Source organism: Rhamphochromis sp. 'chilingali', assembly GCF_963969265.1.
Source record: "Rhamphochromis sp. 'chilingali' genome assembly, chromosome: 4".
Lineage (NCBI taxonomy): Eukaryota > Metazoa > Chordata > Actinopteri > Cichliformes > Cichlidae > Rhamphochromis > Rhamphochromis sp. 'chilingali'.
Window position 1 is genome coordinate 24,634,644 of NC_137948.1, and position 25,572 is coordinate 24,660,215.

Below are 25,572 nucleotides of genomic sequence, written 5' to 3' on the forward strand. Positions count from 1 at the left end.
CTGCAAAGTTAAAAGACTAAGTATTTGCCATCCCGACTTTTCAATATTTCCTCCTCCTATGTCTCATTCTTGCTGCTGCACTGACAATGGTGCTTAGGTGGTGTAATGAGGTATTAACGAATTTGAAATGTCTGTCCACGTGCAGGTGTATGCATTCAATTCCTAATTCTTTTGCCTTTTGTTCTTTTTTTTGCATTTCAGTAAATATGTCTGTCTCTTTGCTTTCTCAAAGAAGGAAGGGGCCTCAGGCAACATGCTACTCTCACATCGCTATCGCTGACTTTATTTGTTTGTATCTACCTGGAATTTTGCAATTGCTCATTTAATGATATCATACAAGAGATGCTAAGACAAAAAGAGTTTAAACTCTGAATGAAGATGATGTAAATGATGAAGAAGCAAACAGGCTGCGAGCAGACTAATTCCAGGGCGCAGCAATTGACTGTTCAGTAGATGCAGAGCAGAGCGCGGCAGCGCCGGGAGCACATCAAGCAGCGAGTATGTCTGTATAAGAGTGCAGAGCTGTCTGCTTTGAGGATATCATTAACTCAGACACATGAGCGCACATAAGTACTCTGAGAAACTGCCTCCTAGAAATGCACGCTTCTTTAAGATGGAAACACTTCGAGTGAGATTTTAAAAAAGGCAGAAAAAAAGTGTTTTTGTTTGACTTTTCTTTGCTTACATGAGAGATTTTAAAGCTTTTCGGGAAACTCTCATATATACTGTTTGGCTGTAGGTAATTAAGTAACACTTGTATGGAACAGAATTGTAAAGAGGGAATAGGGAAAGTCTGTGTAAATACACGGATGTGCATACCAGATGATGTTCTTACCTGGCAGGTCGGAGAAGAGCAGGATGCATTCATTGAAGCCATTAGCCAATAGGCGGTCCCTGAGTTGCTGCAATATAGCTACGCCAATACAGAATGGGAATGAGGAGTTACCCAGGAGCAATGTGTCCCACAGGTGGAAGATCTTGTGCAGTGGAAAAACATCTGTATTGTGGGTACATAAAAAAAAAAAAAAAAAAACACAACAAAGACAAGATTTTACAAAGTAAGTGAATATGAGAGTGCCTGAAAAGAAACATGCCTCCAGAGATGCTCAATGGGATCCTGCAAATGGGACAATACCATGTAGCATGCACACAGTGAGAAATAGATAATCAGTTTGTGTATAATGAGGATAATTTGCATGTGCACAGTGCGTTTACTTAACATGGCTTTATGGGTTTAAAACGGGGAGCTCACTAAACAAAACTGTGCACTGTCAATGCTGCCTGGAGGGATATTTGATGTGGGGGAGGCAGCTGGAAAAATGTTTCAAGGTGGGTGTTGTTGTGGAAAAATGACAGGAAGAACATCAGGGGGCTGAGGAGCTTTAGAGCAAGAAACCTGCACAGGTTATTCCAAGCCAAATAAAACCACATCCTGATAATACGTCTCAGAGCAGTTATTATTTCAGTCACATTACTCTCAGTGTTTTAAAATTTAAGGTTTCCCTTCTGTATAGATTTATGCATGGGAACCAGCATTGTCCACCTGTTTATATCATCTCGGGGGTTTGTTAAGGTGGATACTAGGCAAGCTGACATGCGTGTGTGTGTGTGGGCAAAATGTGACTGTGGTGAGAGCTGTGAAAATGCCTCGGAGGATCTGCACCGCATTAGCAGTCAGCCGAGTTGGCCGGTGCATGTGAGTGACAGTCAGTGTGTCTGTGTGTGAATGGAAGATGACCCTCCAACCTTGTCTCATATTGGATCGGGGACATTAGCAGTCAGAAGGGCACACCTCGTGAATACTGGACTCACACACAGCCTCAGGGGGAGGATAAGGGTTAAAAGGGTCACAACTCACACTTCCCACACCAGAACTGGTATCTGTGTGTGTGGTTTTAACTGAAGATGTATCACCGAGCAAGGTGAAGGGTTCAAAAACATCAGTGGATAGTGCACATGCAGACTAATCTGGCTTCAATTAGTGTAAATTACAAGTTGTGTAATGTCTGTAACAGTCTGCACACTACCACAGCTCTAGTGTAACGATCAAAATTTATATCGACAAGGTAGCAAGTTATTAAAACAGTTGCTGTAAATGACGGTTTGCCTAGAGGGAAACAGGTTAATTGCATATCATTTAATTTTGGGCCCCTGTTAATATGATCTTTTTTCTGCGCTATACCTGCACTCAGTGAAAGGATCAAAGTGTAATGCTGCCATCCGCTGACAAACCTCATGCTGGGAGCATGCCAAATCCCCACCCCCCACAAAAATGTTTGAAAAAATGTCCCTTTAATAATAATGATGATAATAATATATATGTTTGATGCTACACCGGTAAAGGAAGCATACATATCACAACTAAAACACAAAGATATCTGCCAACCACCTGCATCACTGTGAAGACTGCAACCTGCTAATTTTACACTAAAAATGATTTTTATGAACATTTTCTTTTCCTTTTAATCTAATGCTTAATATTGCTGATCTAAATATCTACATCTAGATCATCCCAAAAGGCTAATAAGACTCCAATCATTTGGCAGTAGTTCACTGGTTGATAAGTTATGCATTTCTTTTGAAGTACATCAGAAAGTGAGTTTTCACCTTCTCTGTACTTGTTGAAGTTTTACAAAGGCCCCTTTATCATGAGGCCAACTTCAAAAACATCCAGATCAGCACTATCAAAAATTTTAAGACTATAATAACTTTCCAACCCTCTCAAAGTACAAGTTTATAAGGCCACATCTGCAGTAATATGACTTTCATATTAATTTTAAACGATCTCGGTCCAAATTAGCACTTCAGGACCCTTTTCTGAAATAATGCCCATACATACTAATGCATACAGTATAACACATCTTCGGGCATGTGTGAGCTGGTCTGAACAGAAAGTGGACGATTAGTTGCTTTGTTTTTCAGGGAAGCGCATGTAGTGACTAACAAGGGTTTGACCTTAAAGAAAGTGACTTAATCTTGTGTTTGTGTGTACAGAAGGGCCAGATGTGTTAAAAGCATTAGCAAACTATTAGCAAATAACGTTTCTTAGGTGGTGTCCTTTGCATATTTATCCATGCTTGCAGTGTATGCACAGTAAGTACACACCCTTGTCATAGTGACCAGAGGAGACAGTAGATGTCCCCAAGCTCCTCAGACATTGTTTCTGATGTTTTTGATTCTTTAGGAAGTAGGGCTGTGCGATATGACCAAAATCTCATATCCCGATATAAGAATTTTATCGTCCCGATAACGATATAAATCACAAAAATGTAACATTTTCTGTAAATTCTGTGAATCTCGGGCAGCTCGACTTGCGGGAAGTGTTTTCAGCTGCGCGTCATGTAGCTGGAGTCGAGTGTTTTACCAGATGCATGAAACGATACATTTTTAGACACAAGTTGTAACGGCCGCCGTTTTCTTTGTGAGTATTTATTACACGGCGTGCTGCGGGGAAAAGCCTGTTCTAACGTTTGAGTCTAAGGTTTACTTTTTAGCACCTGGTGGCTCTTTTTTATTTCTCATCCGTAAATAATCTTCTCTTTCACGTGATTCCGTTTATTTTGAAAAGTCTAAACAGGATCTTGAGCTTTATTGTGAAAGGTTTATGTGGAACATAAACAAGCGGAATCGCGATGGTGTTACCGTCGTTGTTGCTAACGACAACGCATAAAAATAGGCGCTTGTCCGTCAGTAGTGTGGTTATATTAAATCGTCGGGATTTATATTAGAGAATGTTTCTGACGTTATATTGTTGTCTTTTGTTGCAGACACCAAGTGCCGAGGTCCTGCCTCAACCTCCTTCAGACCAATTGGTGAGTGACACACCCACTTCATTCTTCCAACAGGTTACACATTATTTTTTTGTATTTGGCATCAAGTATATGTGTCAGTTGGGCCTAGTGCATAAATGAAATGCACTTTAATTGTACTAAAACAATCAGTTTTAGTCGAAGTTAACCAAAACCAACATTAGCATTAGGATAAAGTAATTGTCTATACCATTTGTTAGTCCAAACTTTCCCTTAAAGCATCAGCTTGATCCCGACAAAATTTGATATTTTTGTCGTTTTACACATGTTTTTGTCAAAATAAGCTCCCGCTGATCAGTTTACATGATTTAATTTCTGGGGAAATAGATGGCTTTACATCAGTGTTGGGTTTAGAGCTTTTATTGACAACAGCAGGAGAAGTTAGAAGTCAGGAATGTGAACTCTACACATGTTCAGTCGTCATGTCCTCATATTGTTTTAAGCTGTGAAGGACAGGAGTGTGTTTCAGTTGCCTTCCTCATGTGGTAGGCCCAACAACTCTAGTGTGTGTTACACTGTCCTCATATCGTTGGGTAGCAGAACTGTACAGTGTTAAGTGTCTATAGAATCTGGTATAAGGAAGTCAGATTCTTCTGTAATAATATTCACTGATACAAATATGATCTGTAGTTAATTAAATATAAGAGAAAGAGAGAAGTTTAAGAAATTAATATAGCCACTGCAGTGACCATCAAAACGATGAAAAAATATTGCTGTAAACAGTTTATTTTGCGACACCACGAAACAAACGATAGCGTAAAATGAAACGATAGACGTTTTTATATTGTCATCCGATATATATCGTTATATCGAACAGTCCTATTAGGGAGGTTAGATTCTTGTTTTTTTTTTTTCACTCTACCACCTGCATCCTTGGTGCCCTTAAAACTGGAAGAAACTCAGAGGTAAGATGGATTATACAAAATCCAAATCCAGCCCACCAAAACAACGTAGAGATACCATTAATAAATATAGAAGAGTTTTTTTTAAAAAAAGCATCATGCTCTCCTCAAGGTTCTCTTGAGGGAGGCAAGCATGCCGATAATTGTTAATGCATTTTTTATCATTTTTCAAATCCATATTCATTAAAGGATTTTTATTTTTATCATCCTGGAGTCGAGCGCCTGGGATTGATTTTGTTTGCCACATCCTACCCGTGTTCTACCACATACTGTATTCTTTCCTCTGTCTCATATCACCTCTAAAATATTTTCAAGGCCTTCATGTACAAATGTATTATTGATCGCTTTAAATTCATGCACTCTAATCAATACTTTTCCAAACAGTCGTCACTCTAACTGGCTATTTTATCTTTATTTCATGAAATACTTCAAGCAAAGCTGGATGTTTATTTAGCAAGTTTGTATTCTTTACACAGACAGGCAGAATTGCAGTTGTAACTTCAGATCGTTAGTATGGATTTTATACATTCTGGGCAATTACTTTATTATTTATTCCGACGTTCTATTTCATTATTAAATGACTTTACTCTGTGCAGGCTGAAAAAAATGTACTCAAGTAAATCAGGTCCTTTCTCTGGCAGATTTTATAGATTCACTGCAAACCCAGCTCAGCAAAACAACTGCACCTGAACTGTGAGCTGTCATATTTCATGTTATAAATTACTAAGTAATAACTGAACTCCCCTCATGTGAGATGAAATTGAAAGTTCTGAATAAAGCCAGCAGTGGCTGATAGTTTTCATCAGAATATGTGTTTTTTGTTCTTTTCTCGCTTTGAATACAACACACATTTGAGCAGCTGATTTATCTTGTTGGTCACAAGTTGGATTTTTTACTATTTATCCGGATAAATACAAAATTTAAAAAAAAAAAAGAAGAAGCTGTGCCGGTCAACATCTCAGCTGATGCCGGACTGAGCGACTCTGTTCTTTCCCTACAGGACTGGAATTAATTAGCAGCGATAGTAAAGGTCACCATGACCAATATAAATTTAAAAAAAACCTACAGAACTCGAAATTTGAGCCAATGACCTTTTCAGTCCTTTTTATTTGCACTCAGACGAAAAGCTGACTTCAAATATCCTGTGAAAGTTTTTGATTACACTCAGTGCCACATCAAGCCAGGGCATTGTGGGTGAAAAAAAAAAAAAAAAAAAAAAAGTACTTACGTGTAAACATTGTTAGGAACCAGGGAATAGCATAAAGCTGTGCGGAAAAAGAAAAGAGAAAAAAGATGATGACATAAGCATAACTTATACATTGGGGAAAATAATAATATGATCCCCTCCTGAATTTTTAAGTTTGCTCACACACACATGGTAATAAACAGTCTTTAAGTTTTATGGTAGTTTCATTTTAATGGAGAGAGACAGAATGTCAACTAAAAATCCAGAAATAACACATAACAGCATGAATTTTGGCTGCCACAGGTTGTGTGCCCATATTGCACACAGATTACAATCGATTGATCGATTATTCAATTATAGATAAGTTGTTATATGTAAGTACACCTGTCCAAACAATTCATTTTGTGGGTAAGACCAAAGAACTGTCAAAGGACGTCAGGGACAAGACTGTGAACCTGCACAAAGACCATCAGAAAAAAGCTTGGAGAGAAGCTGACAAATGCTGGTCCAATTATTCAGAAATGGAAGAAATTTAAATGATTTACAGAAGACTTGGGAGAATAGGGCTGGGACCAGATGAAACCAAAATCGAGCTCTTTTGCATCAACTCATCCTGACTTGCTGGGAGGAAGAAAAATGCTGAGTATGACCCAAAAAACACAATCCCCACGGTCAAACACAGAGGTAGAAACATTACTCTTGGACTTTTTTCTGCTAAGTTTACAGGATGACATCACCACACTGAGGGGCCAAAGGACAGGGCCATCTACTGTACCATAAAAAGAAAAGGCAAAAAAGAAAAGCTGAAGCTTTGAGCTGCCAAGCAGCAAGTAAGAAAAGGATTTAGAGAGTCTCTGTAAAGAGGGGTGGGCTAGAATCCCTCCTGAGATGTGTGCAAACCTGGTGACCAGCTAAAAGAAACGTCTGACCACTGAGCTTGCCAACAAGGGATTCTCCTCCAGTTGCTATGTTCTGCTTGGGGATAAAATACTTATTTGACTCTCATTCAATTAAAATGAAACTAGCACAAAAATTTAAGACTGTTCATTTCTTTGGAAGAGAGCAAACTTACCAATTCAGCAGGGGATCACATACAGCATTCATGTGTGCGTAGTATTCAACACATCAACTCAAAATAACACGCTAAGACTCAATCTCTGAGAAAAGCAGCACACATGGCTGTGAATCTCCACAGCTAAGAAACCGTAACAGCAATAAAGAGCAAACTGCTGACTTTGGTTATAAGTCGACGGGAAAAACGCTAACAATGAAAATGAATCTCAATATACTGATCTTGTCATTTGTCATTCGTCCTTTCTTTCTCTCTTATTTACTCTCTGCACTTCCCTGGGAGGAAAAGCATAAAATTGAAATGAAATAAGGCACACACACACACACACACACACACACACACACACACACACACACACACACACACACACACACACACACACACACACACACACACACACACACACACACACTACGCCATTAACCAACTGTTCTAGCAACTGCCAATTGCTGGCCACTGTCACCAAGGCTTTGTAAATTTCAGCGGCAAAAGCTCTGGAGCAGCAACAGCGGAGTTATCTCAGCCAGTTTACTGATTGCTAATTGCGAGGGAGCTGGTGACTGTTCAGTGGACCTCTTGTGTGCCTAAGTGTGACGAGACGGCCACTGCACTCAGAGTCTCATCCTCAGCCGCAACAGCCCAGCAGCAGGACTGCGAGTACAGCCAGATTGGATTAGCGTAGGTGTAAATGGCAGACTCAGGAGAGGCGATGTAGCCAAAATTGAAAGTGGCCCTGAATTAAACCACTGGCAACATGCAATTTGACTCTGCTGGAGCGGAGTCCAGGAACTCTGCAGCATTTCCAAAGATTACTTGTGGTTTCTGCATGTTTGCACAACATTTTTGGTTTTTTCTTTCTTTCTGAAAGACAAAGTGTGTTGAACTAGCCATGTTCCGGTTTGCATGTATGAGAAATCCATTCATACTGCAGTGACATTCGGCCTTTTAGTGCAGATGGATTTACTGCCTGAGTAAAACAACAGCTCAGAGTGTGCTCTGCAGTTCACAAAGGGAAAAGGGATTTATTATATATAAAGTCTGATTACTGGGACTGAAATCAAGCATGAAAGCTGTATCAACAAAGAGTGTTCCAGTATTGCCCTGGCCTAACAACAAAAGCAAGCATACAAAGTCCCCTTTGAAATGGTAGTACTGTACATGCTCTAAATGACAACCCAGAATGATAAGCAGTTTTTGGAAGGCCCAAGTCTGAACAATGAAGGCGCAAAAGACTAAAATAATTACAACAGGGCATCTGTTTAGCATAAAAACATGTTTAAACAGCCAAAAAAAAAAAGCAAAATCACCTGCAGGCTACATTTTTTTCTCCATACACTTTCATATTCTGACAATCAACAAGCACAGTTTGGTGCTTCACTTGCTCCATTTTACAGCTGCAATATCAGACACTGAGGAAATAGAGACTTAAATCCCTGACTCCTCTGTGATAAAGACCCCACTTTTCATCGGGTAACGTCTCAGAGGCCGGGCTGTGGATGACACACATTCATCAGCACACAAACTGAAACCCTGGAGAGACGGTGGAGACTTTAACCTTGTCACTGTCTGAGCAGAGCCGTAAGAAGGAAAGCAAAGGGCGAGGAGAGGTGGCGCAAAGTAAGAGAAATAAGGTAAGCCTGACAGAGGACAATCATTAAGTGTGCCTTGCAGACATTAGCCGCTGTATAAATCATTACCAGCGGACTATGGGGAAAACTTGACCCTGGCCACAAATTCTGGAAACGGGGATGTGGAACAAAAAATGTCATTGACTATGAAAAGATATACGTAACAATCTATGGATGGTCATTTTCTTTGTCCCCTGGCAATGAGACACTAAGAATATTTTTGTACTATTTTTGACTTGCCATTAAATATACATTTGCAATAACAAAAAAATGTTAATAACCAGGCATGTCCTACACTGCTGACTTTTATTTTCATCACTCTGCCAGAACACTTGCACTCTTGGTAACTTACATCTGGGATGAAGCCAATCTCATTTAGATGGTTGCTTAGCTCTGGGTCATGGAAGGCAATCATTTGAGAGAAGACAGTCAAGTACTCTGAAAAAGAGGCAAAAGGTCCATAAAGAGTGTACTGAGTAGTTTGAGTGTTCAGGCGTGAAGAACAGTAGGTCTGACCAAACAAAGCTCTATAGTAACCAGTAGAAAATACAACCAACAGTGTTGAGCCACCTCTCGTTTCTTTATAGTTTGCAAGAAAAATTAAACATAGGTGCAGCAATTTATTGAAACATATGCAAACATAAATGAAATAAAGTATATAAGGTGATTTTTTACAATTTTAATGAGCTTGAAAGTCAATATTCCCTTCAATAGGCAAGGCAAGGCAAGTTTATTTATATAGCACAATTCAACAACAAGGTGATTCAAAGTGCTTTACAGAGACATTAAAAAAACGAAAACAATAAAAAGCATGATTTAAAATTGATTAAAAAAAACAGTAGATAAAATCAGAACAGTAGATAAAATATAAGTTTTGAAATTTAAGCTTAAAAGTGTGGATTTGGTGCTTTATTCAAATGCAGCTGAGAATAGGTGAGTCTTCAACCTGGATTTAAATAAACTGAGTGTTTCAGCTGATCTGAGGCTTTCTGGGAGTTTGTTCCAGATATAAGGAACATAAAAGCTGAATGCAGCTTCTCTGTGTCTGGTTCTGACTCTGGGAACTGATAAAAAACCAGATCCAGATGACCTGAGGGATCTGGAAGGTTCATACTGGGTCAGGAGGTCACTGATGTATTTTGGTCCTACACCATTCACCAGTGGGAGCATGTAAATGTTAAACAGAAGGGGTCCCAAGATGGAACCTTGTGGTTCTGTCTAAAACCTGACTGGAAGGCATCATAGCAGTTATTAGGTAATAGCCTCCCCACAGTCAAAATCTCAACATTACTGAAGCAGTGTGGGCTCATCTTGACAAAGAAGAGAAGAAAAGGCAGCCAACATCCAAAGAAGAGCTTTGAAATGTCCTTCAAGAAGACTGGAGAACTATTCCCAACGACTACTTACATAGAATAGAATAGAATAGAATAGAATAAAATTCAACTTTATTGTCATTGCACATGCACAGGTACAGGGCAACGAAATGCAGTTTGCATCCATCCAGAAGTGCTTTAGTGATATAGATATATTACAATATATATTAGCAATAATATAGATATGTAAGTATATTACAGAAATGGGTCTATTATGGTATGTTATAATGTACACGGTATGAAGTATGTTGTGAATATTCTATAACTATAAGTATGTACAGGCTGTAGTGAGTACAAGCTATGTACAGGATATGAACAGGATATAAATATGAAAAACTATACAGAATATGAAATGAATAACTTTACAGAAATCTGAGATATAGAGTTATACAGAAATGGGAACTATGCAAGTTGTAAACAGTTGTAGGGTTAAAAATTATCGTATGTACAGAATGATTATTTACACAGAGCTATACAGTAGTGCAGTTAAGATAAGTGAGATATGTGGATAATTTCTACAGAGGCTATATAAAGTGCTAGTGGTTGTGAGTGGTGGTTCAGTTCATTTTATTATTGTGTGTTTGAGGGTACAGTTGTCCATTGTGGGTGTGTGTATGTTCAGTCCATGTGTTAACGTGGGTCAGATGTCAGGAGGCAGAGTTCAGGAGTCTGACAACTGTGGGGAAGAAGCTGTTCCGGTACCTGGTGGTCTTAGTCCGGAGGCTCCTGTAGCGCCTCCCAGAGGGCAGGAGGGTGAAGAGTCCATGTGATGGGTGACTGGGGTCCCTGATGATTTTACCAGCCCTTTTCAGACACCGCTTCCTGTAGATGTCTTTTATGGCAGGAAGTGGTGCTCCGGCGATGCGCTGGGCAGTTTTCATGACCCTCTGCAACGCCTTCCGGTCCGAGGCAGAGCAGTTCCTGTACCAGACTGTTATACAGTTGGTCAGGATGCTCTCGATGGTGCAACGATAGAAGTTCACCAGGATGTCTGAGGACAGGTGGTTCTTCCTCAGAGTCCTCAAGAAGAAGAGGCGCTGGTGAGCCTTCTTGACCAGCTTGGAGCAGTTGGTCGTCCAGGTGAGATCCTCGGAGATGTGGACTCCCAGAAACTTGAAGCTGCTCACACGCTTAATGTGGATGGGTGGATGTGGGTCAGCATTCCTCCTGTAGTCCACGATGAGCTCCTTGGTCTTCTCGGTGTTAAGCAGCAGGTTGTTTGTGTCGCACCACTCAGCCAGACGATCCACCTCCGCCCTGTAGGCGGCCTCATCGTTGTCACTGATGAGGCCAATCACCGCGGTGTCATATGCAAACTTAATGATGGTGTTGGAACCATCAGCCGGTCTGCAGTCGTGGGTGAAGAGGGAGTAGAGGAAACGGCTCATCACACAGCCTTGTGGTACACCGGTGTTCATCGTGATTGTAGATGAGCAGCGGTTATCCAGCCAGACATGTTGGGGGCGGTTGGTCAGGAAGTCCAGTAACCATTTGCAGATGAGGGAACTGATGCCCAGGTCTGTCAGTTTCCTGATGAGTTGTGAGGGGTGGATTGTATTGAATGCTGAACTGAAGTCTATAAACAGCATTCTGGCGTAGGTGTTGTTGTTGTCCAGGTGTGAGAGGACAGAGTGCAGTGCGATGGAGACTGCATCCTCTGTGCTCCTGTTCTGGCGGTATGCGAATTGGTGGGGGTCCAGGGTGGGGGGGAGACAGGATTTGAAGTGTGCTAGGACCAGCTGCTCTAAGCACTTAGTGATGATGGGGGTGAGTGCTACTGGGCGGTAGTCATTGAGGCAAGATGGGTTGGAGTTTTTGGGTATCGGGACGATGGAGGTGGATTTGAAGCAGGCCGGTACCACAGCGTGGGCCAAGGACAGGTTGAATATGTCTGTCAGCACTCCTGCAAGCTCCCCAGAACACGCTCTGAGAACACGCCCGGGGATGCCATCAGGACCTGCAGCCTTGTGGACATTGATCCTGCTCAGCACCGCTCCTACATCGGTGGGGGAGAGAGTCAGAGGTTGGTGGTCTGGCGTCACGTCTGCTTTGGTTGTGGTTGTGGGGTTCCCTCGCTCAAAACGAGCATAAAAGTTGTTGAGCTCGTTGAGGAAGGAGACATCAGAGGATGCGGGGGAGGGTTTAGTGGTCCTGTAGTCTGAGATGGTCTGGAGTCCTTGCCACATGCGTCGGGGGTTGGAGTTGGAGAAGTGTTCTTCTACCTTCTTTTTGTAATGGTGTTTGGCTTTTTTGATGCCCTTCTTTAGATTAGCCCTGGCTGTACTGTAGGCGTGTGCATCTCCTGACCTAAAGGTGGTGTTGCGGGCCTTCAGGAGGAGACGAACATCCCGGTTCATCCAAGGCTTCTGGTTGGGGTACATGGTGAGACATCATGGAGAAGCTCACGGCTCTCCAATGGGAGATTGAGAGGCCAGTGTTGGACTGTTAGAACAGCTTTGAAATTCATATGAGCTGTTCGCACTAAAGTAAAAAGCACCATCACTTCATGCGGATACCCTTTCGGCGCCAGCTGCGGTCGCAAGGCTGCAGCCGAACAAAAACACATGCTGTCCTCCCAGGAGCCCAGCATGAGTAGAGGTCTCTTTTTTTCCCTCTTGTACTTTCCCATTGTAGTGTATATTTCAGTGTTTTTTTCTGTAACGCTACCGAAACCACATCGAAAGGAGCCAGCTGAGGTGGTTCGGGCATCTGACAAGGATGCCCCCTGGGCGCCTCCTGGGTGAGGTGTTCCAGGCATGTCCCACCGGGAGGAGGCCCCGGGGCAGACCCAGGACACGCTGGAGAGATTATATCTCTCGGCTGGCCTGGGAACGCCTTGGTATTCCCCCGGATAAGCTGGAGGAGGTGGCTGGGGAGAGGGAGGTCTGGGCCTCTTTGCTTAGGCTGCTGCCCCCGCGACCCGGCCCCGGACAAAGCGGATGAAGATGGATGGATGGATGGATGGCTACCGATCTCCGACCTGTATCCTCATCTGATGTCTGTGTTGTGTGTGTAAGGTCGGAGGGGGGGGTCCTATTTCACTGCAGGGCAACCGGCACGTGGCAAATAAAGCCTTGATTGATTGATTGATTGATTGAAATGTAAAGCAATCAGACTAAGAGAGTTCAGGCTGTGCTGAAGAATAAAGGTGGTCATACCAAATGTTGACTATTGACTCAGTTTTTTCCTTATATACTGCATTGCTATGTATATTTGTACACGTTTCAATAAACTGCTGAACCTATTTCTCTTTTTTCAAGCAAAATATAAAGAAATGAGGGGTGGTGCAGTATTGTTCATCAAAGAAAAACATACACAAACGTGACTCAGAAAAGCTTGAGTGTAGTAATTCCATCAAGTGAATCAGTTTTATTGAAATTTAGTCAACTCTTATGTGTTACCCACATGTTGCTCGTACTCTCCTGATCCACTTTTCAGCCTTTCTCAACCTCAGTACATAGTGAATGTAAACTCATGCTGCACAAAGCTGTGCAAGCCCCATTTCTTCACACAGTTCATCTACAAAGGAGCTCTGACCAGAAAGATAAACATTAGACAGCTCTCTCCAGGGCATCTAGCAGGGGAAGAAATGATAATAGTCACATTCCCCATGGAGTTCAAGAGGTGTATGGTGCAGCTGTTTATCAGTCACGTACGAATTGCCTGTGACATTTCTCTGCAGGCACTTGCAGTTTCATTTGTTTCCCTATCTCTAAATGATGCGACTCAGCTGCAAACTCCATTAAGAAAGACTGAAATTAGTTTTCAGAGCTTAGAAGCAACATGGAGCCAAAATTTAATCAACATTGAGCTGACGGGCTGATGCTCAGTGCCAGCCGATGATAATTTGCTTTTGAACTTAACTGAATGCTCAGACAACGTTTAATGCTTATTACTTAACTTGCAGTTGACTACATATGATAACCGGTAGAAATGACAACAAGTAATAAAATAATATGGAACAGCGTCTGCTCGAAGAATGAAAACTGAATATTTCATTAGTGCGTAAGTAACTCTCTGAGTTGTGCGAAGATTACTCAAGTATAGCTTACCTTGGATCACATGAGAGTTGTCCTTCAGAAAAAAGTTGTACAAGTACTTGGGGATGAAGGCAGACATGCAGGCATATGCCAAAGCTGGGAAGAGAATCAGATAAAAATGAAAGTATGAAAAGTATGAAAATAAAATGGAGATAAAATACTAGTTAGCTACTTGAGTTCACATTAAAAGTCTTGCCTTCATTGTTGAAATTCAGATATAGAAAGGGGGCACAAAGCGAATCCAAACCTGAAGTGAAAATCAAGTCAGAACAGCTCATGATCTTCACACAAATTCAACTGTAGGGTCAAGAAATTTAACAAGGAATTTGAAAAGTGTGGCATGACCACCACCTAGTGTCTATTTATGTACAGTACAATAATAAATAGTGCGAGTTACAAGAGAATGACTGACCCTGCCAGTAGACCAGGTCAGGGTGAGACACCACCCACGCTTTCAACACACGTCTGAACTTGATGTGGCCCTGGGGAGATGACAGCAGCTCATCATATTGGTGGCACCGTGGGATGTCCACTTCAATCTGTAAGCATGTGCACGAAAAGACAAAAGAGATTGAATGAAGTTAGATTAAATCCACTTGTATACACGGCGTAACATGCATTTTTAAACAGCTGTGTACCTGTCTGTCAGTTGGTATGGGAGTATCCTTGTCTATACCTTCATATTTAGCTTGAATGTCACCCTGTGCAAAAGAAGGAGAGTAAGCGGTACCACAAACAAATATAAAAATGCAACTTTTCATGATTTATTTTGTACCTCAATGCCCAGCAAGCCAGCCCACGCCAGCCCTCGTACAAGTGGGGGAATGTCCACTCTGGCTTCTTTCCACACTAGGGTCTTCTTGTACGGGTAGGCCTAAAGTCAAAGCAATACATTATTGAGTCCCAGTCTAACAATAACACGTTTAAACAACAAATACTACAAATACAGGACAGAAACTGAGGAAATGCTTTTGCATGCTGAGTGCTGCATATGAATTTGTATGGAGCCCTGACCTTGAGCAATCTGTCAAAGAGGATGATGCGGATGAGCTGGTACTCTGTGTCTCTTTCACGGATGATGAGTGGCAGCGTGACGGCGGCCGACAGTTCATTGCTGCTGTTGGACTGGGGCAAACTCGACTGTCTGGAGGAGGGAGAAATAAGCAGAGGGGGGGTATGACATTTCTCAAGCTAAAATAAATGATGAAGTAAGGTGTAAAATACTAAAGGGGAGGAGAGGATGACAAGAGCAACTTCAAGATTGAGAGCACTTACTCGTCTTCGAGGAGAGGGTAATAGGCTTCTCTGGCTACATCTTTCAACCTCTGGGGGAAAAAAAGACCACTTATGGTAAAAACAGTAACAGAAGTTTATAGTTTCTATAAATATCTAGTCTCTATAGTAATTTATAGTTTCTATTGCAAGTGCAATTTTACTGCAGTTGCAATACAGCAAGGCAACATTAAAAGATTTTGTCAACTAATAAAAACACACTTATTAATACAGAAGTACGAGTGGCATAATGACTGCAGTTGTTTTCAGTATATCAAAGGAAGCCCAGAAGGCTGCAGATAGTGCAGGAGTGTTCATAAAGAAATGTACACATTTTACGGTCTTACATTTCTGAGTTGGCACAGAGACAGCGTCACTGTCGTGTCATCGAGCAAGAAACTCCGATCCCTGCCCTGGCCAAACGTCTCCCCATCCTCCAAGACGAAACTGAAAAGGAGATGCAATCAAGATGCAGACAGGCTCAAAATTTAAATAAAAACTGCCAACCGCTCAGTCTTTTGTGTTTGTGCATATGTTGTTTTATACTTGGGCAGTGTGGAGATCGGTGGTTTGGACTGAATGATTTCCTGGTTGGTGAGCTCCTTTTCTAGGTCTCCACCTGCCAGACACCACAGATGATAAACCTCATCTATGGCCCGCTCCGACAGGTAATCCTCATCGTCGTCTAATAGCACACACACAAACATATACACACACACAAAAAGAGTAAAAACCCAACAGGCACAGGTGGCTCTACAACATATGAAAATAAATGGTGAAAGTAGTGACTGTTTGAAAAGGAAATGACACTAATAAAGTCTTTTTTTTTATTATTTCATCTGGCCTGCAACAAATAAAATAAACAGCGTAAATCTAAGGAAATCGCTTCCAGAACTAGAAAGCAGGAAAAAACAAAACTTTCTCATTTCTACTGTCAAGATGTTCTCGACAGTGGAAAGCTGTTGGCGTGGTGAAGAGAAAAGAGAGTTTGGAATTAAATACAGGACTGTATGGTATGTGAAAAGGAGGATAAAACAATGCTACGACTTTATTAGTAAAGGAACACTTAATTAAAGCAATTTCTGGATAATCTGTTCTGCTTTAAGAGTGTTTTTAAGGTTTTTAATCAAAGGAAAGTAGTTCGACATATGGTTTGTGTATGTCTGACGTTGTTGTGTGTTTCAGTGTCTGTGTAAGTCTGCATATTTGTTTGTGTGTAAGTGGGTAAGACCTTTGCAAAGGTCACTGATGTCGTCTGGGAGCACCAGATGTGCACAGCGCAGGGATGAGGAGAACAGGCTGACAGGCTTCTGGAAGGGTGTGTAGTGGCAGGAGATGCTATTAAAAACAGGGTCTTGCAGTAGTTCTGCAGGGGTTGGCCTATATTATGTATAAAAGTCAAAAGACATGATTATCATGACACCAAAAAAGATTTTCTTTTTAACTTAATGTCTAATGACCTGCAATAGGATATGAAATCCAACAGAAACTGGATTTACCTTTTAGATGGAAGAAAGGTCAAGCACTTCCTTAATAACTCAAGAACACTGTCAGGCAGCTCCTGTAAATATTATACAAATATGATCAACGCTGTCATAAATGGAACAGACACACCGCATTGATGCTTCCCAATAAGAGTCAAGAAATATTAGTGAGCATTTGCACAGTTGTTTAAGAGTGTCCATCGCCAAGACAACCTGGTTAACCTAGCAGTGTTTTCCATGGTGGAAGAAACCAGAACTCCAGGATAATGACGTGTACAAGCACTGAGAGAACATGCAAACTTCACATAAAAGGGCCCTGGCCATATTGAAACTGCTTCCCAACTTACATTATGTCACATTTTCAAATATAATAATGCATGAAATCTCTTTCTGTTTCTTTGTTTCTTTGTCCATAAACTCCTAAAAATCCATAAAATCTACTACCCTTTCAAAAAAACTTTTTGTGACATTAAGTACAAGCCAAACAAAACCGTAGCATGAGCATGTACTAGTTACAAAACTTCTAGGGATTTGCATGTAACAGACAGTGCTTAAATAAGCCACAGAGTGTGCAGAAGACGTCAATAATGACATCTGCAGAAAAGACCATTGCTGCTAACTTTCCCTCAATTCAGGATTTGTACAAATCCAGAATCAGGAAACGAACAGGCAATATCACTGCAGACCCATCACACCCCACACAAAACCTGTTCTAACGCCCCTCCTCTGGTAGGCGCTACAGAGCACTGTACGACTAAACAAGCAGACAAACACAGTATCTTTCCACAGTCCGTCACTCTGATGAACACTTAGAATGGTCACATAGTGTCCGTACATAAACATCCACCATACCTGCTGCTGGATGAAAGCATACTGTATATACTGTTTTTGTTTGTCTTTTATATCCATTCATCATCATACATACCTATATAAGATATTTTTGTTTGAATCACAAACTCCACCATTTATGTAAAAAATATTCAATAATTATTTGAGTGAAATCAACCACCCAAACAACTAAAATAATTTAGGTGAGTAAACAACAATATTTTTAGACTGAATATATGTACAATCTGGTTCGTGCTGTTTTGATTTCAGAACCTACATTTAGGTATCCAATTAGCATGAAGATCAAAGACATCAAAACACAGCCAACCTAGAGATAAATGTAGGTTTTACACGTGACTATAATACTGTGATGATAAATCCAACTTTAATGACTCTGTATTTTTATCAGAAAACAAAAACCTAACTGCCCATCGTCACAACATTTGTCTGCATGATTCATAAGTAGGCTTATTCACGTCGTACTCAGATCACGCCTATATTTAAACTTCTCTTTGATTTCATCTGCAAACGCTGAAAGTATATCTTGAATAGTTGTGACTTTAATGTGTTGACAAAATCTGGCCATAGACAGACAGAAAGCATTCAAAATGTCTTTTATGGAGTTTATGTTATAGTAGGTTTCACACACACACATACAGACAACACCAGCTATGACATTGCTGCCGGTCAAACAGACATTAGGTTTACCTTAATGGTATCCAAGCAACCATGTTCCTCAGCAAGGACAGTGACAATGTCATCCATGCAACCTAAGGAGGACAAACAACATCGCCACTTAAGCCTAAACGAGACTAGAGGCACAATTTTTTCTGTGCTCTGAATAACCCAGATGACCTTTGTACTCACCCAGGGTTAAAATGAATTTCAGCCTCTCGCTTATATCAATATTCTGCAGGAGTCTTCTGCCCTGCAATTGATTCGATTTTAAGATGGAATTTCTAAACAAAAATCCAAAATCTTGCATGAATGTTTATTAAGAATTCTTACCGCACACAATTCAAAGAGCAAAATGCCGAGCGACCAGACATCAGACTTTGGTCCCGAGGGCAGAGGAGCTTCATCACGGGAAGGGTCACTGGGGTGGAAGGAGCCCTGAGCGATCACCTCTGGAGCAAGGTATGATGGGTACCTGAGGCAAAAATGACAGAGCAGATAAGTATTGCACTTTTATAAGCCTCAGAATAAGACAAATTATAAACAGCAAGTTAATTAAGGCTTTAAACCCCACAGGGAATTTGCTGAATTTCTGTTTTATATCTAATATGACATCTTCTTTATTACTCTATGTAAAGTGTTGTTATTGTTCTTGTTAATAAATGATGTCCAAACAGCTGTTCCTCAAAGCGAAAGCTGTTTGTCAGTTACATTTATTGAACTTTCAACACCAAATGTTTCATGAAAGTCACAGGAATGTGCCATCATTTCTCTTCTCAGTCTGCAAAAGGATATTACACAGATACTTGGTAGAACATGAAGACCTTTGGATTGTGATAAAAGCCCAAAGATCTGTTACAGTTCCTTAATCAGGATGCCCTAAAAGCTGGTTTCTGTGAAAAAGGATATGAGCCAATTATGCATCATTTTTACGGTCAATTGCCTGTTTTTTGTTGAGTAACAGAAACCAGATATGCGTGAAGACTTGACCCTTTACACTGAGCTAACTGAAGGAAAAAAAAGAGAAGAAAAGGACATACCCAATGGGAAAATCCACATCTGCCCCGTGATCAGTCATGTGATAAAGGCCGAACTTTGCCAGCTTGACGTTCCCCTGCAAAGACAAGCTCGACATTAGAGTGCAAGACCTTTTTTTCCAATTTCTTTAAAACTAGACAGTAACTCAGGCTAGCGTAAACCTGATGACTTTGATAGAAACAGTACCTTGCAGTCCATGAGGACATTGTTTGGGCCGAGGGCTCGGTGCACCAAACCATTTTTGTTCATAAACTCCAGGCCTTCAAGAACCTCATAGGCTATTTGCAGCACCTTTTCTGCACTAGCACAAACAGAAACCTTTTTTATTGTTAATGCGCTGAAAAGTGTACATCACATGAAAAACCTTATGAACAATAAGGTTTAAAGGGAACTGTTCAAAAGTGAAAGTAAAGAAAGGTAAAATAACAATGAATCATTCACATCAGTCACATTCACATTTTTTGTGTATTGCTGTCTGGTTAGTTTTGGTCGTTTTACCTGGGTGCGTTTTCTGGTTTTTGGAAAATGCTTAAACAGTTCTCATAGTGTTCAGCAACAACGATCAGCCGTTCTGAAGAGCAAGAAAAAAAAGATAATGATTATTAAAACCAGCAATAGGGTCACTATTGACCCTATTGGACTAATTCGAAATCTAGCAAGAAGGATAAAAGGTTGAGATACAAATACAATCAAGACTTTTGCTGTCGGAAAGGCAAATTTCAGAAAGAAAAACAAAAAACTTCTGGATTTGTATTTTCCAAATGTTCACAACCATTATGTAAGGATGGTGTTTGAAGGACTCCTTAATGACATACTATGTAGTACATGTCATTTTTCCCCACTTGTAAATACATAGATATACATTCAGTGGCCACTTTGTTAGGTACAACTAATTAGAAAAATCACATAGCAGCAAATCAACACATTTAAGCATGTAGAGTCAAGCCAATCTACTGAAGTTCAAACTGAGCGTCAGAATGGGGTAGAAAGGTGACCTCAGTGACTTTGAACATGACAATGGTTGTTGGTGCCAGATGGGCTGGTTTGAGTGAGTGGCAATTCTCTGGGAGAAAATTCTTTGTTGATGTCAGAAGTCAGAGAAGAAAACTCTAATAACGACTTGGAGGATCGCTGAATACGCAACATGTGGAACCTTGAAGCAGATGGGCTTACAGCAGCAGAAAACACCAGGTGCTAATCCTGTCAGCAAAGAACAGGAAACAGGCTACAGTTTGCACAGGATAAGCAAAACTGGAAACAAGAAAACTGGAAAAACGCTGCCTGATCTGATGAGTCTCAACCTTCAGATGGCAGGCTCAAAATCTGACATAAACAACATGAAAGCATAGATCCATCCTGCCTTGTATCAACAGTTCTGCCTGGCTGGTGTATTGGTGGTGGTGTGGGTAATATTTCCTTGGCACACTTTGAACCCCTTTGCTTACAGCAGAGTCATGTGCTTTATAGGTATTCCCAAAATTCATAAATCATAGCAAACATGTATCCAACACAAGCGTGTCATTAAACATGTTATGTGTCACCACTTTAGTAAGTTCTGTACTGAAAGCCCAAATTAATAGCTTCAATTTAGATAAGTTGTTTAAGTGCTTAATATGAAATGTGATGACAGGTTACACATTTTTATTTTAGCACTACAAGAGACAAGACAGAAAGCCATACCGTGCTTCCCTCTGGAAATGTCCACATACTGGCAGAGTCTGGGGTGAGTGATGGTTTTGAGAATCTGGAAACGTCCCAGGATTTTGATGGAGTTGGGAGTCAGAGGGAGTCCATTGCTTCCACAGACATCATGTGGAAGAGCTGAGGCAAAGAAGGTAAAGGCTCCTAGCTGGGCGTCTTTAAGGGAGCGCATTGTGCCACTGGCTTGAAAAACAGATAAAGGGAAACAGCAAGGGGAAATTATGCGTAAAACATGAATGAAAGAAACATTAATCAATACGGTGATGTGGTATATTATCCAACTTCACCCTTAATGTAATTCAACACAAAACTGAGGTAAAGCCCATGATTGGAGCAAAAGGGTTAACACTGACTTTGTTATTGCAACACACTTACACCAGTTAGTTAACAGAAATATCGTTTCGGAAGCAAAAGACAGAGTGCGAGAGGGCAACGATGCTACTGAATGTATGAAGTTATGAAAATAGCTGTTATGTCAGATGTGGAGCCGTCGTTTAGTATGCATTACCTCAAAAAATGCGTCCTCTCTAAAGACGAAGCTGCATAACCATGTAAACGAGTAACCTGAAATTATTATTGAAATGAATTATTTTTCCTGTTTCTGCGACGCGATGAAAACAGCTGAGCGAACGTGATCGACGACGTTTATTTCGTGCGACGAGGGGGGGGGCGCACAGAAAATACTTTGCACGAGCGAGACAACGGTGTTAAAATTTCATCAATGAAAAAAAAAGACAGAAAAGTCACTGAAGAGTAGTTTTATATGTACTTTTCCTGTTTGTGGTCTATTTTTTTTAATCTGTTAATTATACACAGGCAATTGCCGAGACAACTTTAAGGCTTCCCTAATGTCCGAGCCATAGAACATATGGCTAGCGACAGCAAACGGCTAACTGCACCTGCTTCCTATCCGTATGCTGCTGCGATCTACACAGTGGGGCCTGAACTGGCGAATCTGCGGCTGCCTGTTTGCTAGCTCCGTTAGCAAGGAGGGATAGCAGCTGTCACGCTCCCCAGTTGAAATCGTGCTGGGTTTGCTGCCGCTCAGAGTTCATGTAAGTTTAAAAAGGCTCTGTGCTATATTTTCTGTTTCAACCCACCATTGTTGTATTTTTTATTGTCAATGATGTCTAACCCGCGCTTATACTAAGTAGCTTAACTACACGAGAGCTAGCCTAAAGTGGAGTTTATTCCCAAGTTGGTCGAGAAAACTGGAGCTGAACCGGCTAATATTGTAGCTTACCTCCTAACTGATGCAACGTTAGCTCATGTTAAGCGCACAATAGTGAGCTGTCACGAATACACAGTTAATCCAAATATAGGAATAAACACACCAAAGTGTTTTAACATTTTCATTTTGTTGTAATGCTGGTGACCTTTACTGTTCTAACACGGCAGCCATGGTTTTATTTTCATTATTTTACCTTTTTCTTAAATCTGTAAAGTGAATTTAACTTTACATACATACATACATACATACATACATACAAATAGTGGGATTAAAAAAATCTTCACAATAAGAAAAATAATTTTTGAGTTATCATATTAAACCCTTAAATGTATGGGGCATTTGAGATATATGGGACTTTTGAAATTCAGATCATTGCTTGTATTACATCGTTATTTTCTGTAGCATATTAATAGTAACAAAACCAAAGCAATACAGGATTAGTTTATGATCATGTTACAATGTAATGGTCTTGATTTTGATTGGTTTTGTAATTCTTGAATATTAATGTGAGCTAAATTTACTCTTAGCCTATCACAGTTTGCCGGCCTTTATCATACCCATGCTTAGACAACTGCTGCAGGATAACTGTCATTGTTCACATACTTTCATGCATACTTTTCTTTTATGTGAAAGGTTTAAAATGTGCATCTGTGAATGTTCTCGAGGGCAAATTTAACACATTGTTGTAGTCATGAAACTGGGGTATTACAGCAAATACATTTATCACCTGATGTACGCTGGCCCAAAGACACATTTTCCCCAGAATTTAAGCCATTTAGTCAATTAAGAATTGGAAAGTCTAGAACCCCCATATGTTTTCTGTTATTATTCATATTCATTTGTCTCTGGGCTAGCCACTGGGAATTAAGCTGGCAGAAATCTTTGTTACGTGCTCAGCTCAGTGGGACCCCAACGCGCATGCTCTATGAGCCAAAATTGCAGAAATGTGGAGAACATCTGGGTACCTCATGGAGGAAGCTTGGATGCCTTTTTGGATCACTGAGCAACTTTTATTCAAGTTTAAGAACCGTGAACTGTGTTGTCTCTGGTATCCAGTTCTCATTTAGGCCTGTATGATACAGAAAAATATCTTATAACTATCATTTTTTTCATATCAGTTGTATATTAATGTGTAAATATGTAAAATTTAACAAACTTTTAAATATAAACAAAAGAAAACATAACAAAAGACATATTCACTCTGTTGTAGTCCACTTTGTCTCCCACAAAGGATTGCAGTAGTGTCCCACTGAAGTGGGAAGTGAGGCTCATGCATGGATCAGATATGTGACTTTACCATTTAACTACAAATTTGATGTGGTAGTGAAGTATGACACCATTGTCTCTCTACACTCTATGTACAGCTGGGAAAGTGTCGCTTGAGAGAGATGTTATGTCCATGAATTTGGACGTTGGATGGGTCAGTTAGCTGCTTAAATCTGATGTTTTTAAATATCCTTACTGACATCATGTCTTGTCATGGCGTTATCTGCCTTTGTGGGAGCATGGTTTTGACACAGTTTGCAGTGCACCCAGTTCTGCTTCTTTTTCAGACTTTTAATGGCCAAAATATCTCCACACTATCAAGTTACTTTGACATTTTAGCCATGTCGTCTTGCTTTGAACCTCTGGCTGTGTCCATTGGGTTGTCACTCGAGTTTTCCTTAATGTTATCTCCCTCATGCTTAATTTATGGTGCTGCGATTATATCCGTTTGTGTACATATTTTCTTACGGAAAGCCAGTAGAGAAGGGCTTTCAACCAATGCAAATGTGCTCAGTGCCGTCAATTGAATGCTGAGTGGTTGACAAGTCTGCAGGAACAGGCGAGGGAGTGACACTGTCTAAGACAGCACGAAAACTAAAGACAGTGGCTGGAGTGGACACTTTTCATTGTCTTTAACACTCTGTTTGTCTTCAACTCTGGCTCAAGGACCAACAACACGAACAAGAGTAGGCTATAGACTAGTTGTACCACATATTTTCGACACTGCACCATTTGACAACAGATGCTCTCTGCAGGTAAATGAACAGCCCGTAGCTGTATACGGACTGCCAACGTAGTAACACTGCTGGACCATAATTTCTTTTTCACACTCCTAACATACTGGTGTGCACGACTCCAGTAGCCTAAACATTAGTACATGTGCTGCTGCGAGGAGCTTCTCCTAATATGACATCGCTCTAACTCTATTCCAGCCACACCATTGCTGTTCTCACTGGCATTGGCTTTTTGTGTTGTCTGTCAAATTATAGAATGAGTTCTGTTGACTATTTATTGACCATGTCCCATATTGCTATTGAAAAAAGTTATTTCACAATTTTCTATTTTTATCCTTTTATCGCTTAGGCCTGTTCAACTTAATACATCAATGGTGGAAATACAGCCTAATCAGATGACACCAGGGAACATGATGCACTCACAATATATAGACGAGCTCCATTATATCTTTTCTAACAATGTGATTGTCAGTGTCCAGAGAAGCAGTTCTGTGCCAGAATGTTTCTAGTGGTGCAAAAGTTTATCTTTAAACTTTTCTGCAAATGTTGCTCCAACTTGTGATGCACTGATGCATCGTGAAATGTAGTGTTAGGGCATTTGCAATGTCAGAAGAGCAGTTTTGGGTGACTCTGGTTTCTAAGTTAGAGTTTTAAAAAAGTCGCTTAAAGTAGCTTAAAGTTGGAGCGCTTTTGTGTTACTTCTGCCAGCCTAGATTGGTATGGCATACTTTTTTTTTTTTTCAAGATAACTTTAACCGTTTCCACACATAAACAGCAACTCGTAAATTTATCATTTTTTTTTATTTCCACTGCTTAGAGCAATGGTCTGTGAGAAGACAAATGTCCACATTGGTTTGCTCTGCCCTTCCAGCTGCAGTGCGTGGAGAATTTACATTACTGTGGACATCATATCTTAGCCATGCCACAATAAAAGCCACTTAGTGTACTCCTAGTGCCAGTCCCAAGCTCAGATAATTGGAAAGGGTTGAGTCAGGAAGGGGTGATAAAGGGCACCATTAGAAATGAGCGTTAGAACTCTAACTCTAAGAAATTGCAGGGCAGCAGAAAGGAGGTGGAGGAAAAATAAAAATACTATCAACCATCAAATATTTTGCGAGCAACTTAAAATGTACAATAATACATTAAGGAACTCAAGAAATTCATACTTCGCCAAAATAATCAGTAATAACAAAAATAATCCCAAGGTCCTCTTTTCCACCATAGATCACTTATTTAACCCTGATTTTAACAGCTCCCAAAGAACCCCCACAGACTCACTCTGTGAGCAGTTTGCAGACCACTTCAGGGGAAAAATCAGCGCCATCAGATCTGA

The 25,572-nt window shown here is 40.6% G+C and overlaps 2 protein-coding genes across 3 annotated transcripts in view; one reads left to right on the plus strand and one right to left on the minus strand.

The window, feature by feature from the left end:
• The window catches only part of tbck (TBC1 domain containing kinase), a 57,756-nt gene extending 36,005 nt beyond the window's left edge, over positions 1 to 21,751 (minus strand). Inside the window, exons 1-22 of one of the 2 annotated variants that reach the window (XM_080881146.1) lie at positions 21,517 to 21,751; positions 20,988 to 21,187; positions 19,806 to 19,878; positions 19,494 to 19,608; positions 19,310 to 19,383; positions 18,603 to 18,744; positions 18,462 to 18,522; positions 18,303 to 18,364; positions 16,782 to 16,843; positions 16,514 to 16,662; positions 15,829 to 15,967; positions 15,630 to 15,729; positions 15,286 to 15,335; positions 15,025 to 15,154; positions 14,786 to 14,884; positions 14,649 to 14,711; positions 14,423 to 14,549; positions 14,207 to 14,257; positions 14,023 to 14,106; positions 8,950 to 9,035; positions 5,940 to 5,976; positions 836 to 997 (exon numbers count right to left, since the gene is read on the minus strand). In XM_080881146.1, coding sequence (XP_080737272.1) covers positions 836 to 997; positions 5,940 to 5,976; positions 8,950 to 9,035; positions 14,023 to 14,106; positions 14,207 to 14,257; positions 14,423 to 14,549; positions 14,649 to 14,711; positions 14,786 to 14,884; positions 15,025 to 15,154; positions 15,286 to 15,335; positions 15,630 to 15,729; positions 15,829 to 15,967; positions 16,514 to 16,662; positions 16,782 to 16,843; positions 18,303 to 18,364; positions 18,462 to 18,522; positions 18,603 to 18,744; positions 19,310 to 19,383; positions 19,494 to 19,608; positions 19,806 to 19,878; positions 20,988 to 21,180 — 2,059 coding nt within the window. In that variant the 5' untranslated portion in view covers positions 21,181 to 21,187; positions 21,517 to 21,751. Of the gene's footprint in view, positions 1 to 835; positions 998 to 5,939; positions 5,977 to 8,949; positions 9,036 to 14,022; positions 14,107 to 14,206; positions 14,258 to 14,422; positions 14,550 to 14,648; positions 14,712 to 14,785; positions 14,885 to 15,024; positions 15,155 to 15,285; positions 15,336 to 15,629; positions 15,730 to 15,828; positions 15,968 to 16,513; positions 16,663 to 16,781; positions 16,844 to 18,302; positions 18,365 to 18,461; positions 18,523 to 18,602; positions 18,745 to 19,309; positions 19,384 to 19,493; positions 19,609 to 19,805; positions 19,879 to 20,987; positions 21,192 to 21,516 lie in introns of both variants that reach the window. The other variant, XM_080881145.1, reaches the window with a different exon arrangement.
• A 169-nt stretch (positions 21,752 to 21,920) lies between these two features.
• aimp1a (aminoacyl tRNA synthetase complex interacting multifunctional protein 1a) overlaps positions 21,921 to 25,572 on the plus strand; it is a 29,071-nt gene continuing 25,419 nt past the window's right edge. The window contains exon 1 of the mRNA XM_080881150.1: positions 21,921 to 22,063. Within this exon, the coding sequence (XP_080737276.1) occupies positions 22,062 to 22,063 (2 nt within the window). The 5' untranslated portion in view covers positions 21,921 to 22,061. The remainder of the gene's footprint in view (positions 22,064 to 25,572) is intronic.